At 44.0% G+C, this 12,692-nt stretch overlaps 1 protein-coding gene across 1 annotated transcript in view; it reads left to right on the plus strand.

Moving 5' to 3' along the window:
• adamts6 (ADAM metallopeptidase with thrombospondin type 1 motif, 6) overlaps positions 1-12,692 on the plus strand; it is a gene marked incomplete at both ends in the record, with an annotated part of 138,683 nt that overhangs the window by 46,722 nt on the left and 79,269 nt on the right. Inside the window, 1 exon segment of the mRNA XM_080743002.1 lies at positions 484-625. Within this exon segment, the coding sequence (XP_080599128.1) occupies positions 484-625 (142 nt within the window).

Genomic DNA, 12,692 nt, shown 5'->3' on the forward strand with positions numbered 1-12,692 from the left:
ATTGCATATTGCTACGTCCTACTTTGTCATTCTAGTATCTCATACATAAGAGCTTGTAGATCGGCTATTTTTGCTTCTTTTTTTATTGGAATCCTGAAATGTAACATTTTGCTTTAATTTCAAAAGCATTTAGTTATATAGGGCTACCCATGTTAAATGTACGAACTCAAATACAAATACATTGGACACAAAAAAAGACATTTTAATACTACTAGTCATTAAGCTACTAATATAGACAGCAGGTCATGTTTGGAATTGTAACAGCTGAAATCAATAATATATCAGTATTCTGGTATTAGCCTGCGGGCCGCATTAAGTGAAGGTGTGGGCCGCATGTTGCCCCCTTGGCCGCCAGTTGCCCATGTATGCCCTATTCACTCCAATGCAGGAGGGATGGAGGGAGGGAGGGAGGGAGGGTTGGGTTGGGTTCAGGGTTGCTCTGTGTAAGAAACAATCCTATTGTTAGGTTTGTTTTTCTGACAGCTCAGGTCGGGGGACGTGTCTGGACAATGAACCACTGAAACGAGACTTCCTGTACCCCACAGTGGCCCCGGGGCAGGTGTACGACGCAGACGAGCAGTGCCGCTTCCAGTACGGAGCCTCCTCCCGCCAGTGCAAATATGGGGTAAGAAACCACTCGCTTACTTACTTGACCCATGATTTAGGGCTGAAAAATACCAAAAATGTCTTCGGTTTCAGAAAAAAACGTATGTTTCTATGATGGTGATCATGTCAAGAACCCCTAGAAATATATCGTCGTTGTCGGGTGGAAACCTTGTATGTCCAAGACCGTTGGGTTTGTATTTATCATTTTAAAAATGAGCTAAACTAGTGTGCTTGTAGATCTGCTGTTTTCACTATTTTGTGCGACAGCCTTGTATGATGAAGCAGGGCTTTACTTGGTGAACAAAGGTACAAATTTGAAACTCAGAGCGGCACTGGGTAACAAAGATGCGTTCCCGGTCTCAATGGGTTAATAATAATAATAATGCATTTTATTTATAATGCACTTTACATTCTTGCAAAAGTGTGCACAGGGTTAAAAGCATGGGATAGAAACAGCTCGTGCCATGCCAGCCAATTACATGGGACTCAACTTGGCTAGACAAATGATTCAAATTAAAACTAGGCAACAAACAGGGCAAAGACAAAAAAACAAAAAAGGTTGGTTTTTAGTCCATTTTTAAAAGCATCAGTGGACTGTGGTGCTCTCAGGTGTTCGGGGAGGTTCAGGTGTTCTTCTACAGCTGTGTGCGAGCACTGTGGCTATGGACATCAGTGGTGTGTTCTACGGTGTCCCACAGCATACGTAGTACGACGTGAAGAAAGAAATGAGAGAAAGCGTATGTCCTCGTGAAACTTTCAAAGTAGCGTATCTGATACACACTGGAGGAGGCGCTGGCCACAGGAATGGCCATGGGCCGTAGTTCTGAAGCAATTCACACATTAACTTAACAATAGACCTTACACCTCCCAGACTCACTCCATTCGTATTGAAACTGCACGTTCTGTCTATGAAGCATTTGTTTTTGCAGGTAGAAGTTATTGGACTTTTACCCATTTCTTTTGCGAGTGCATTTTTTTTCTTTATAACTGTTCGCTATTGCTGCTGAAATGTGTGAGGAGACACAACTAAAGTCTGATTATTTGACTTTACATATGGGCCACACACACACACACACACACACACACACACACACACACACACACACACACACACACACACACACACACACACACACACACACACACACACGCACACATCGGTTGAAAACCCATCAATCATATCGTCACTGTCGGACAGAAACCTTGTATCTCCAAGTTTCAAATTTGTAAATTTTTCGCAAAGCAAAGCCCTGCTTCATCATACAAGGCCGTCGCACAAAAGTAGTGAAAACAGCTTGTAGATTGGCTGTTTTCACTAGTTTAAATCATTTTCAAATTATAAATACAAAACAAACGGGTTTGGACATACAAGGTTTCCACCCGACAACGACAATATACTGTATGACCTAAACATAATTCTAGAACACACCACTGATGGACATGATATCCAAAGCTGTGTGTGGACATGATATTCAGGGAGCTCCTCAGGCATTCTCCATGTGCATGGACATGAATCCAGGTTTGCCTTGACACTTTGTACTTCCTTGGAGTGCGTTTGTTGAGCACAACATGTTGACTCAGAACATGTTTAGGAAATGTGGTAATACTGCACCAGCTGGGAATGATGAGTCTGGGCCACTGACCCACATGGAGCTGACCTGTGACCTGATGTTTTCGAGGATAGAACAACGGGGGAGACTTATAAGTGTCAGGATTGAAGAATGAAGCCATGTGCTACGGAATGGATGGATGGGGGAAGATATTACAGCAGTGGTTCAAAGAACTGTGACAGCATTGATGGACTCTCGCTCTTCCCCAAATGCACATGCATGTACACGTACATGGGCTCAGAGTATCCCCACTAGGGAAAATAAGCTTTCAACTCCCTAAAACCGTCATTGTTTTGGTGAGTAGTGAAAGAGTATTGTTTTATTGTCTACTACAGACGAGGCTGAGCAGCCTGGGCTACCGCGGCTCTGAGTGCAAGGGCTCATCGGTGCCAGGGCTATCGACCAGAGCTGAGATTACCCTAAACCTGAATGTTTTTAACCTACTGTAGAATGACACAGCCAAAATACACATGGCGGGTTCAAAAGTAGTTTAAAAAACCCGGCGCACACCGGCTACATTGGGTGCGTTCGGAAATGCGCACCGGGTGTGTGCTCAGTGTAGTGAGTGCAGTGGGCGGTGACGTTGAGAGTGCATTCAGTGTGGCTTATTTACGAATTACCAGATAAGAGGCAACTGTGTGCTTTTCAGTCGGAAAACTTTCTTAAAAGCAGCAATTGCTAACGTAACGTTGCTATTGATAGGTAATTTAATTCATAACATTGGCCTATACCTGCTGTTAGTTTACATGTTGATGCGTGTGTAAGAATAAAGCCCAAAGCACCAATAAAGCAGCAAATAGTTCATTTTGTTATCATTTCCTACGCCATTGTTCACAGCTGAGACACCACCATACAAACCAACCAATCAAATCACCGCACCGACGCACCACACCGCCAAACCCCATCTTCTGAGTAGGGTCATTCAGTGTGTGCACTCAACACACCGGTGCGCCGCGCACTGGATTTCCGAACGACAACGCACCAAGTGCACCGAATAAACATGGCACACCAGTGCGTTGAGTGCGCATTTCCGAACGCACCCATTATTTGCAGATAACAATGTCGTCTGAAAAATTCAAACAACGGGCCATATACTGTACTGTAATATCGCCCAGACCCGATATTCAGGGGGTGGTGGGTCCTCCTCCCAGTGATGTTGACAGCGAGTGGACACCACCTGGTAACGTCTGGCTCACTGACCCACATTGGGGCTGACCCGTCGTGACCTGATGTATTTCAGCGTGCTTTCACTTTCCAGGAAGAGAAAAAGGCTTGAAGAGTTTGAACTGTGACCTGATGTTTTTCAGGACAGAATATAGATCAGCAGGGAAGACTTGTAAGAGGTGTCAGGAATTGAAGAATGAAGCCACGTCGCTTCATGTGAACGTGATTGGAGCCGTGTGTGGATGGATGGTACACCCCTGGGGAGGGAGGGAGGGAGGGGAACACGCTCGGAGCATCTGCAATCCTGCAACGGACAGAGCTCTGCTTCTCATAGTGGGGTGTCTGGGGACCCCCAGGGGTCCTCCGGGGCAGTGGTTCTCAAACTGTTTTTGCTCAGGGCATTCCTGTAACTAGCTTTTTCATCCACGGCACTCCTGAAGTATAGCGCCTTACATCTATGTCATATTAACATAAATATGTTAATCTATCACTTTAAGATACAATTATGTCAGGGGGAGAAGTTGAGATTATATCAGTTTCCATTATAGGACAGATTGAAATGACAACTAAAAATTTAAGCAATGGAGGTGGTTCACATATTTGTAAACTGAAGCATTTAGCTAAAATATGTTGCTAGAAACACAGAATTTCTTGATCCGACCGTGCCATTTCTCTCCATCACAGAGTTGTTAGTAACTGGTCTGGTTGACTGGTTCAGTGTGTGAGAATGATCTCCCGGCTCGGTAACGTTACATTGCGGTCTAAATTGAACTCTGCAAGGGTACAGATGCAACCACATGGAACCGTCACCTGTGGTCCTTTTAGTACCATTTGTACCCTTTCATTCCTGGAGCAACAAAAGCTACCCGCTCATATTGAACATAATTCCTAAGTAAATCGTTCATGAACAGCTGAGCTAAATCAGTTTGTGTGTGCCTTAGCCTAGCTGCTGTGTGCGTGCCTTGTGTTGTTGCTGCCTGCGTGCAACACTCAATGTTGGAGGCGGAGCTGTGTGTGTGTGTGTGTGTGTGTGTGTGTGTGTGTGTGTGTGTGTGTGTGTGTGTGTGTGTGTGTGTGTGTGTGTGTGTGTGTGTGTGTGTGTGTGTGTGTGTGTGTGTGTGTGTGTGTGTGTGTGTGTGTGTGTGTGTGTGTGTGTGCGTGCGTGCGTGCGTGCGTGCGTGCGTGCGTGCGTGCGTGCGTGCGTGCGTGCGTGCGTGCGTGCGTGCGTGCGTGCGTGCGTGCGTGCGTGCGTGCGTGCGTGCGTGCGTGCGTGCGTGCGTGACTGTGTATGTGTGCGTGCGTGTGTGTGAGTCAAGTGAGCGTCCTCTTCACGTTGGTTCCAGTTAGTTGGTTCCGGCCGCCTGATGTCTACAACAAACTACAACATGACGTAATGTTATTCCCATCATAATGCGAATCAATAATATGCGCTAGCCGCGCTATGAGGTAGAATAAATGATCTATGGTGCGTATTTTTGGTCCAGCACCTGTAAATGTTTGGAGATGTGCGTGCTTCCCCCTCTGCTCAGAATAAAGGATGAACATATTACCAAACGATTCTTAGACCAAAATAAACTAAATGATTATACAATTTTAAACATTTGGGTGGTTCTGGTTTGGTGGTTCCAGCCGCCTGTACTCTGCCTGATGACTACAACATGGCACAGGTTATTTCCGCTCCCGACGCGAGGTTACTCTAGGCCATCTTCTCATCCTGTCCTCTCCTCCATGACGGTGTAGAGAGCGTGACAGAGCACACAACAACATTGTCAACAACATTACACATCATTGACACGGCACATATATACAGTACATATACTGTAGATCGGCTTCCACATGGAGGGGTGTGGTCCCTGGGGTTAAAATCAATTTTGGGGGAATCTTTTGGCATGTAGATGTTTGAGAGAACATTTCTGTTTCTAGTGTAGTAGAAGAATGGTAGACAAGTTAAGAAGACAGGGGGGGCTTGAAGATTTACTGCCGGGGACGGGATGGGAGGAGGGTTCGAGTATCAGAGACGGATGATCGGGGGTGTTGGGGGGGAGGGAGGGCAGGAGAGCCATGGTGGACAGGTTCTCACGTAGGATAGATGGGGGCCAGAGGTTGCAGTGTACGGGGAGGAGGGGGCAGTTGGAACAGGGCACACATGGGAGCAGATGAGGAGAGACTTGGACAATATGAATGACAGTGTCAACGCTGAGGAAGACCATCAGGTCGAAACGCGCCCGTCGTATTCTGTCCAGAAGAGGTAAATAAACCAGAGTTACAGACCATTATTAAGGGATTTGGAAATCCCCTCAAGGAGACTTTGAGACTCGCTGGTGTAGCAGAGTGTTTCCAGTGAGCCGAAAATGCACAATATCAGCACCCTGACTCTGTTTGACCAGAATGGAACAGAGCCTTAATCGGTATCATTGGTAACACCTGTGAAGGAAGTAAGGAAGAGAGGCCCAATGTCTTTACAATATGGTATGCTGTGCATAGAGCCTATCCACCTGTTTCCGCGGGAGTTTACTGGAGATTATTTGGACCACACTTCCGGTTTAACAGCAGACATACAAGCTCACGTCGTGGGCTTGTATGTCACGTCGAGTGGCAAAGTGAGTGGCAACGTCGTTTAACGTTGTTTAATGCAATCAGATAGTACTTTTTCTGTTTGGATGTACAGTCCAGAAAGTCGTTTTTTGCCTCTCAGTAGGCGTTCCCGCATAACTTCCCGGGTATGATGATGATGTCACGCGCATATCCTCCATTGGGGCGGTTGCATTGTGTCTCCCTTGCTTGAGACATTGAGATCAGGTCAAAGGTCACGTCTCACCTAATAGGCTAGACACCAAAGCCGTCAAACGGCGACGCTATAGACCTGTACCTCAGGCGTTGCAGGTGTCCTCCTCCTCCTTGCTCTCAAGGCTAAGGAGTCAAACGCCACACCTGAGCCGCCACAACCCAAACCACTTCTGGCCAAACTGAGATCCAAACGTGAGCCCCCAAAAGATAAACAAATGAGCTAACAGAGCCGGCCTGCTTGATCAGGGGATAAATGGAATCTTTTTGGTCAACATTCATGTCAGATCCTAATAGGTGAGACATGACCTTTGACACAATTAATCTAGATGTCTCAATAGAAGAGCAGGGAGACGAAATACAACCACCCCAATTGTATAGGTTATATTGTATATGTGTTCCGTCGTTGTCGGGTGGAAACCTTGTATGTCCAAAACCGTTTGTTTTGTATTTATCACTTTAAAAAACTAAACTAGGAGATACAAGGTTTCTGCCCGACAGTGACTATACTCTACCGCACAGATTGTATAAGTTATATTGTATTAACATACTCTACCAGAAAATGACATTTCTATTCATTAAATAAATATATTTTGAATGAGTGCCGCTTTAACCTATAATAATACATCATTGTATATCACTTATTGTATGTTTTGTATTAATAATCTAAGCAACTCGTTACTAAAGCTGTGAGAATTGCCCCTGAGACATGTGGTGGAGCATAGGTATCAAGTATCAAGCAATGGAATTACCCAAAGTACCTGAACAGTTGACCTACTGTAGGTCTTTAAATTTACTTTAGTTACTCCACGACCGAGTACCGCGCTGCGAGCTTGTAGATCTGCTATTTTTGAAAAATGTGTGCATGTCTTCTAAACCCTTCTTCTAAATCAGTGGTTCTCAAACATTTTCACGTCAAGGACCCCCAAAATTACATGTATTTGGCCGCAAAGCCCCATCTGAAAATAATGTTGTTCCAGGGACCCCCCAGAAGCAGAGATTTATTTGAGTTACGAAAGTTTGCTGTGGAAAAAGATATATTCAAAGATTTGCAAACATGTTCATGAATTTCTCAATAGCTAAAGTATAAAATAATAATCCCGGGTCTTAATGAGTTATGAGGCTCCAGGACACACAGTTTATCCAGAGGTTTGGACGGAGGCGTCAATTGGGTATGGCAAGGTATGACAGCTGCCATTCCTTGGCTACAGGGGAAAAACATAAAATGTACTTCTTAAGCACCTATCATAGTAGGCACCCCGGTGATAAGCTATCCACCGCGGTGTAGTCTTTTTAAGTCATAAAACTACAACATTACGTCATTACTCGCGGTGAAGAACTATCCACCGCGAACCCCGACACATCTCTCTGTTTTTACTATCAGACAGATCGGCCCATCACCCCGTACACTGATTGGTCGATCTAGATCAGTCAGTCACAGTTATAGGACCATGACTGACTATGATGGCCTCCACTTGTTTTCTCACTTTAGGTGGATAGCTTTACACCTAAATTTCACCCTGGACTCTGATAGAGGCTTTAAAAGGATCCCTGGCTAATACGACAAATATGCCTTAATACATTATAATTGTCCTCCATAACTACAATGTAAAACACCTTAAATATTGTATTTCTTCTAGAAATAGCTAATCTTTTAGGGAAATGCCAGTCGCAAGTTGATGATATCATAAAACCATGATGATATCCCTATGGAATATATGGCATGCATGTGCAAATAAAACAACACACACACACACACACACACACACACACACACACACACACACACACACACACACACACACACACACACACACACACACACACACACACATTTGAAATATTGATTTGATGCTCATATTAACCATAGGAAGTATTACGTTTGTTTTTATTTTCACATGCATGCCATAAATTCCATAGGGATAGACCACACATGGTTCTATGACATCATCAACTTGCGACGGGGGCGGCATAGCTCAGGGGTAGAGAAACCGTTATTAGAGCACGAAGAGTTCCCGAAGGGTTCCCAGTTCGAATCCGAGCTCCTCCTGAGTTAATGTCGAAGAGTCCTTGAGCAAGACTGTGAACCCCTAGTTGCTTCCGGTGAGCAGGTTGGTGCCTTGCATGGTTTCCTCAGCCACCGGTGTATGGTGTATGAATGTGTGCGTGAATGGGTGAATGTAATGCACAATCTATGGATCTTGGATAAAAGCGATATATAAATGCACCATTTACGGGCATTTCACATATTGAGTAAAAGATTAGCTATTTCTAGAAGAAATACAACATTTACGGTATTTTTAATTTTACATTGTAGTTATAGATGACAGTTATAATGTATTAAGGCATATTTGTCGTATTAGCCAGGGATCCCTTTAAAATATATTCACCATGCCTGTTGCTAAGGTATGGCAACACGACTGACACCAGCCATGTTGCCGTACCTTAGCTTTTCCTGAACTGACGCCACTGTTTGGAGCGTCCTGGATGTGATGCTGGGCTGCTTCCAGACCTCACGTTACGACATGGGATTACGTCACGCCAGAGATTAACTGAGGCTGAGAGGGAGAAGTTGGAGCTAATGTGCAATTAATCACGTATAACATCATGTGAACTTAGCGTCGTTGCTTCTTCAAGTCCGTGCTTAAACTCAGTGACACCAGTGCCAAACATACTATGTATCGTTGCTGTTGGGGGCAGAAAGCTCTTATCTCCATATTTTAACTTTATTTTTCGTAAATCAACGCCTTTACTTAACCCATTTGGGCCTAGAATTATTGAATGCTTTAACCAGTGAAAAATAGCAGAGCTTGTAGATCTGCTATTTTTGGAGCTGTGTGAAACACAGGCTCCCTATACGTGGCTGTGTGGGTCTGTGTGTGTGTCTGTCTGTCTGTCTGTGTGTGTGTCTGTGTGTATGTAGCCTGAACTTCCTAAACTTCGGCACGCCACTAGTCCCACAGTTTTGCCACCAAACACTCGCGCCATATGTCAAATCGACCGGCTTACTCGGGAATCGTGGGCTATTACTTTTCTAAGAGAAAGGTTCTATAGTTTAATTGATATTAATTTATTAGTGAATTAATTTTCCCCATTGACTTAGAATGGGAATCGCAAAAACTCACATTCAATTATTTGTCTCTCGCAAACCACAGGGGCTACAGTTTCAAGACTTGGAGAGGAGGTTCATAATGATTTCAAGGATTAAATAAAAAATAATTGTGTCATTTGGCCTCATGGTGGCGCTATAACACCCCACTTTACGTTTTGGCCTGTAACTCTTGAACCGTAGGTCGGAAAATTAAAAATATGTTTTCCCTGGATTCCTTGGGTCATGACGCATCTCCCCATATAGGCCACGCCCATTTGCGCCATGATAGATTTTCCGCCATCTTGAATTTTCTGCAAAACACACTTTTTGCTCCTTTTCCTACATATTTTCTTCAAATGTCACAAAAATCGGTACACATGATCCACACACACACACACACACACACACACACACACACACACACACACACACACACACACACACACACACACACACACACACACACACACACACACACACACACACACACACAGCTCCACTTCACACGGGTGTGATTTTTGAAAAAGTTGTGAAAATGTGTGCAAATCTTTGAATACATGTGTTTTCAAAGCGAACGTTTGTAACTCAAATTTTGCTTCTGGGTGGTCCCTGGAACTAAATATTTTGAGATGGGGGGTCCGTGGCCAAATACATATCATTTTGGGGGTCCTTCACATGAAAAGGTTTGAGAACCCCTGACATAGTAGTCTCTCAAGAACAGACTAACTGAGCTCCAGGACCTTTTCTTTGACGATGGCTAGCCAGATTGCTGACATAAAAACATAGGTTTTTCAAAAAACCTTAGAAGGATTTAAAAAACACTTGGTGCCGCGCTGTGAGCTTGTATATCTGCTATTTTCAATAGTTAAAGCATAAAATAATGATACACAACAATGTGTACCCGTTCTAAATGGGTATACTGCGGCGTCACACAAAACCATCAAAAGTAGCAGATCCGCAAGCTCGAAATGTGAAGCTTCGAGCTTGTAGATCTGCTACTTTGGATGCTTTTGAATTTGAATCCCTAAAAGTAAAAGAGGGAGCCCACCTGCCCTTTGTTGTGTGCAGGTGGGGGTCCCAAACTTTTCCAGCTCAAGCCCCCAAAAGATACATGTGGTGTCTGTCTACGCGGGACCAAACGTATTAAAGACATAATGAATGAACCACTTAAGCCCTATTAAAAATAAAAAGTAAAATCATGAATAGTGAAAGTAGCCGATCTACACACGCAGTCCGTTTGCACGTGGCGCGTTGCATGGGAGCTTGTAGATCTGCTGTTTACAAATTACAATGTCCCTTAAAAAAAAACATTTGTATGTTAATTTAGGACCAGGGTCTGCTGACCTCTGGGAGGGGGGGGCTGGGGGGGGCTAGTAGAGCTTATTGAAACCACCTGGGTGTTGAAGAAAGGGGACCAGAAAGGTTGCCATGTCTGCTTATTATAAGTGACTTTGGGCTTAGCTTGTAAATTATTGGTATTTGTGTGTTGCGTTTGCGCTTCTTTTCAAATCAAGGACCCCAAATTCACAGGCTGTATTTGTCCATGGAGCCCCCCCCGTCCATGGACCCCTCCCATCTGAAAATATTTTGTGTCAGGGACTCCCCCCTACCAGATGTGTGTTCCTGAAAATTTTAGAAAATTATTTAAAATGCTTCAAACTCTTTCAAGACTTGTAGATCGTCTATTTTCCAATAATCCGGTGCATACAGGTTTATAAAGTGCTCACGCGGCCCTTTTTCAGTCTTTCAGGCTGGTTTTCATAGTTGCCTGGTTGGCTTGTTTCTCTCTGGTCTGGCAACGCTGCCGAGAGGAGAGCTTTATTTGATCTGGACAGGCTCTGCGGAGTCTCGCGGAGGCCGTGGCATATTTACCGACCCCGGGGTCAGAATCTACGCTGGGGATCATAAGTCTTTTTCATGGGCCTTTGCATCCTCGCTGCTCTCCCCCTGTCCGTACACACTGTGTCCTGTAAAAAATAAAAAAGGACAACAGAAAAAAAGAAACAGGCCTTTGAAGTCAGAGATGCAAGGCGACCCAGTTGGCTTTTAATGGGAAATCTAATGCAAGGTTGTGCGGAGCTGTCCCTTTGTAACATGCACGCATGTCTTATAAATGTCGTCGCTGCTGTCAGGCTAGTAGGGACATCGAGACCTCTCAACTCTGAGGTTTTTTTAGTGTGGTTGCCCCTGTAGAGCAACCACATTCCTCATGCCTGTTGCTAAGGTATGGCAACATGACTGGTGTCTTGCACACGCGCGCAAGACACCAGTCATGTTTCCATACCTTAGCTTTTGCTGACCTGATGCCACTGTGTTCGACTTTATTCCATCCATCCATCCATCCTTCTTAGGGCCTCCTAGATAAACTTTTTTTTTGCTGCACTACTCTTCCCACAGTTTTTGCGGCACGCACTTGGGCCATATGTCAGATCGACCGGCTTCATTGGGAATTGATTCCTTGCATTTTGCTAAAATATACATGATATATAGTTTAATTTATAGACATTTATTCATGAATTAACTTTCTCCATTGACTGTAATTAACATTTTAACATATGTCCATATATGGGCATTCCAAGATTTGGGCTTAATATTGATGACATCATGGATCTCCATATTATGGGCATAAAATGGACAGGGACGGAATGGTTAGCATCGCTCGAATATGGTCAAGAACTCACAGATGCAGATCTCAGATATAAGTAAGATAAGATAATTGTGACTCACCTCAAGGCAACCAGCAACCACACTTGCAATTTCCACTTGTATCTTACTAGTTCTTACATGAACCATACTTATGACCCTACTTGATCATTCTATATGCGTCACACAAGCTTCAAATGAGTTGCTACGTGACACATTTGATCTTGTAGATCTGATGTGTTTGAAAATGAATCCTGAAATGTAACAGCTTGACTTAAATTTGAGGTTTCCACCCGACAATAGAACATAGTCTTCGTCTGGGCTTGAAACCCAGCATCCCTGCGTTTACAACCTTTTGTATATATTTTGTGTTGAATTGATGGACCACTTCGTCACGCGAGCGTCGTCGCACTAAAGTAGTGAGGACAGCAGATGTGCGAGAGCTCTCTCACCGTGCGTCATCATGACCATGTGCTGGGCCTGGGAGCGTTATGTGGATTGGCTATTTTCACTATATACTGTATACTGTTGTTGTCGAGTGGAAACCTTGTATGTCCAAAACCGTTCGTTTTGTATTCATCATAAAAAAAAAAAACGATTTTAAATAGTGATAATAGCTGATCTACAAGCACACAACGCCTCGGCGTTGTGTGCTTGTAGATCTGCTATTTTCACCAGCCTTGTGCGACAGTCTTGTATGATGAAGCAGGGCTTTAATTTAGGCTACAAAAAAAACGTAAACATTTGAAAGTTGGAGAGGTAGACGTTATAATATACTGTATATAACTTTTAAA

This window comes from Nannobrachium achirus (genome assembly GCF_963921795.1).
Source record: "Nannobrachium achirus genome assembly, chromosome: 15".
NCBI lineage: Eukaryota > Metazoa > Chordata > Actinopteri > Myctophiformes > Myctophidae > Nannobrachium > Nannobrachium achirus.